Below are 3,701 nucleotides of genomic sequence, written 5' to 3'. Positions count from 1 at the left end.
GTGTGTGTGTGTGTGTGTGTGTGTGTGTGTGTGTGTGTGTGTGTGTGTGTGTGTGTGTGTGTGTGTGTGTGCGTGTGTGTGTGTGTGTGTGCGTGTGTGTGTTTCCTGGGTGAGAACAACTTGAGCGGCGTTTTGCTTTGTCGCATGACCATCGTGTGTAGTGCGGTGGTGTTCCGACTCATCTCCCTTGGTGGTCGCTCGAACCAGGCATTGGCTCCGCGTCACGGCCAGGCCGCACTTGTTCGCACATTGCGTTTGAGCGCTCGCCCGAGATGCTCCCTGACGGTGTGTGTGCAGGTGTACATGCTGTGCACATGCTGTGTGTGTGTGTATGTACGTTTGCGCACAAATGTGTGTGTGTGTGTGTGTGCACTAGTACAGAACGCTAACTCATGTCCTCGGGTCTCATGATCGACGGGCATGCATGTGCGGCAGGTCCATATTGGATCGATCCCAACGGCGGATCCATCGCGGATGCGTTTCAAGCCTTTTGCAACAGTACGTCCAGCACACACACACACACACACACACACACCCACACCCCCCCCCACACACACACAAGTGAATCGTGTCAAGCATATTCCACATTGACATGGCACATAATCATGCCACGTCACTCTCAACCCGAACCCTTCTGTCTATGTGAGCAGTGACTGCTGGAGGGGAAACCGTAATTGCACCCGCTGCCAATGTGACGTTCATGGATTACCGAGATGGCAGCGTGCCAGAGGAGCGCGCATGGTGCGTAAATGGCGGCCTGACACGCACTCCCATGCCTGCCCACATTCGGCCGCTGTTGGTGGTGATGCGTACATGCGTACGTGCGTGCGTGCGTGCTGTCACTTCAAAGTTCCGCCCTCTTTCAACATCTACAAATGCACAACACACATGCACATTTGTGCACACAACGCACAACAGGTTTGCGTCTCCGTCGTTTGGCGGGTCGCGCTTCACGTATGAAATTGCCGATGATCAATTGAATGCATTGATCCAGCACTCAACGTCCGCCCGACAGACCGCCACGTTCTCGTGCAGAGTGAGTCTGCTAAAAAACACACACACGCATGCATGTGCAGACATGTAGACACAGACACACGTACGCGCGTGCACGTCACGTTTCCCTGCTTTGTTCGGTGATTTGTGCCCTCGTGTACCTGATCTCACCATGTGTGGCTGCCGTCTGTGTTGGCCATCACCACCATCACACTGGCAGGGCGTTGTGATCTGGAAAACTCCCGGTGGGTCCATCGATCCCAACTTTGCTGCTTGGTTTCGCGCCTTCCAGGACACAGATGACTCGTGCGTCTCCTCCTGGCTTCCCTTGTGGTGGTGGTGGCTGTTGTGTGTCTGCACCCACTGCAGTGTCCCCGTATCTTATTGATCCGTGGTGTGTCCGCTCACGATCCATGTTCTGTTTGTTCACAACTGCATCATCATGCCAATGCACTCATCGCCATGCACCACCCGCTTCTGCCACTCTTACCACTCCTGCCAGGCTCATCTGGAAGCCGTACAGCTCTGTGTTTCCGGCGCCGCAGGTGCCCCTCGACGACTGCTCGCTCAACAGCGGAAGCTCTGTAAGGAGTGTTATTTGTGTATGTGTGTATGTGTGCGTGTGTGTGCGTAAGTGTGTATGTACGTGCGTGTAGTGTGAGACGCAGTGTGTTGATGTGTTTGTTGCGGGAGTTTCTTCGCCGTCATTAATTCTCGTTGTGCTCATTTCTGTACCTGCATGCTGCTGGTATCATTCATTCACTCATTCATTCACTCACTCATATTCATTCATTCATTCATTCATTCATTCATTCATTCATTCATTCATTCATTCATTCATTCATTCATTCATTCATTCATTCATCATTCATCGTCGCCGTCGTTGCCCGTCACTGCAGCGGCTGACCACGATGTTTGAGTTTGAAACGAACAGCCCGCAGTTTCTTCCCATCGTCGACATCAGCCTGACAGATGATGGGGCCTCAGAGTACTGGGGGTGCGTTGTGCCTTGGATTCTGCATGGTCGCCAAGCGCTGTTTGCATGCACGAACACATGTACCTCTTGTACCGGCTGCCCCCTCCACACACACACACACACACACACACACACACACACACACACACGCACGCCACACACACACACACACAAACACACACACACACACAAACACACACACACACACACCTGTGGTGTGCACACCTTCCATCTTCAGGCTTGACTACGGCCCCGTGTCGTTTTCGTACGACTTTCCAGACGGGCGCACGTGCGGCACTCGCGTGTACCCGTCAGGCGCAATCTTTCGCTCGAAGACGTGAGTTGAGCATTTGTACAACCGCGCCTGAGCTTGTGGCTCGAACGCTTACGTCTGCATGCTTTGCGTGGTGGGAGTGTGCTCGCTGACTGTTCTGAACACTGTTCTGTGAAAGCAGACCTTATGGTTGTGTACCCTGCACATGGCCCAACATCTGCGTCACACTCAATACAACTCCACTTGGTTTTGCGCGTGCTTTCACGCATTGACAGGGACAACACGGGTGTCTACTGGACGCATCCAAGCCGATTCGTGTCGCAGAGCGTCGTGTTGGAGCCCATCATCACGCACGATGGTCGGGATAACACTGCAATTCGTGGTTGATGTGGGTCATGACTCAACTTGCCACACACACACACATACATACACATACACACAAATACACCCACATACACACACATACACACACTTGTATACGATTGCGCACGGCTCCACACAGCCCGTTTGCTCACGTTTGTTTGGATGTGTGTGTGCTTGGTGATGACAGGATGCGCGACAAACGACATACACACAGCAGCACATGCGTCGTTTGTGTTTGCCACCACCAACGCGCTCGCACTGCCAATTCAGGACATTGCCTTGTTTGATCACGGCTCCGCATCAGAACTCATTGGTCAGCACCCACACACATGTGTATGTGTGCATGTGCGTGCGTGTGGTGTGCGTGTGCTTGTGTGTGCATGTGTGTGTGCATGTGTGTGTGTGTGTGTGTGTGTGCGTGTGTGTGCATGTGTGTGGGTGTGCGTGTGCGAATGCACGCCTGCACGTGGTTGTTGTTCGTTCTATCCTGCCATTGTCCCTTCTTACCATACTCTTCTTTTCCATCTCGCCTGACCATCACTCGCTGGTGCACTCCCTTTCGGTGCTGCAGGGTTTGGCTTTGGTGCGACCCGGTTCAAACTCGACTTTACGCGAACACCGCGCGGTGCGAGTGCTTCCAACCCAGCCCGCACCTGCGCAGACATCCTCGTGCACACGGCCAACCCAGCAGATGGCTGGTACTGGATCGGTGCGTGGCCGGTCGTCTTGCACGCGCTTTGTCCATTTTAACTGAACGGCTATGTATCTGGTCGTTCACTGTGGTTGTCCGTCTTCAGCACATGCAACCGCGCCACGCATGCATTTTGTTCTCGCTTGCATACACTCTTATGCGTCTTTGTGTGATGTGTGTTCACTGAACCTTGCTGAATGCACATCAACAACAGCTCCAACGGCATCAGCGGCGCCCGCGTACCTGGCATGCGACTTTGTGAGTGCTGTCGCCGTTGTTGTTCTCTGTGCTGCAGTTGCTGTTTGGTGGTGTGCTTGCGCTGTCTGTGATTGTGCAATCGTGTATTTTCGTGTTGACAGGTGTCACGTTCTGTGTCTCCCCTCTAACGTTTCTCTCACTCACTC

The 3,701-nt window shown here is 53.4% G+C and overlaps 1 protein-coding gene across 1 annotated transcript in view; it reads left to right on the top strand.

The window, feature by feature from the left end:
• Positions 1 to 3,701, top strand: part of PTSG_11789 (uncharacterized protein) — a 7,565-nt gene that overhangs the window by 2,073 nt on the left and 1,791 nt on the right. The window contains exons 4-15 of the mRNA XM_004997778.1: positions 208 to 285; positions 436 to 498; positions 651 to 741; positions 919 to 1,036; positions 1,214 to 1,299; positions 1,496 to 1,577; positions 1,893 to 1,990; positions 2,208 to 2,306; positions 2,519 to 2,601; positions 2,794 to 2,919; positions 3,178 to 3,315; positions 3,512 to 3,555. Of these exons, the coding sequence (XP_004997835.1) occupies positions 208 to 285; positions 436 to 498; positions 651 to 741; positions 919 to 1,036; positions 1,214 to 1,299; positions 1,496 to 1,577; positions 1,893 to 1,990; positions 2,208 to 2,306; positions 2,519 to 2,601; positions 2,794 to 2,919; positions 3,178 to 3,315; positions 3,512 to 3,555 (1,106 nt within the window). The remainder of the gene's footprint in view (positions 1 to 207; positions 286 to 435; positions 499 to 650; positions 742 to 918; positions 1,037 to 1,213; positions 1,300 to 1,495; positions 1,578 to 1,892; positions 1,991 to 2,207; positions 2,307 to 2,518; positions 2,602 to 2,793; positions 2,920 to 3,177; positions 3,316 to 3,511; positions 3,556 to 3,701) is intronic.

The sequence above is a fragment of the Salpingoeca rosetta genome (assembly GCF_000188695.1).
Source record: "Salpingoeca rosetta unplaced genomic scaffold supercont1.3, whole genome shotgun sequence".
NCBI lineage: Eukaryota > Choanoflagellata > Craspedida > Salpingoecidae > Salpingoeca > Salpingoeca rosetta.
The sequence above is the reverse complement of the archived record's forward strand: the minus strand, read 5'-3'. Positions and strand labels throughout refer to the sequence as shown.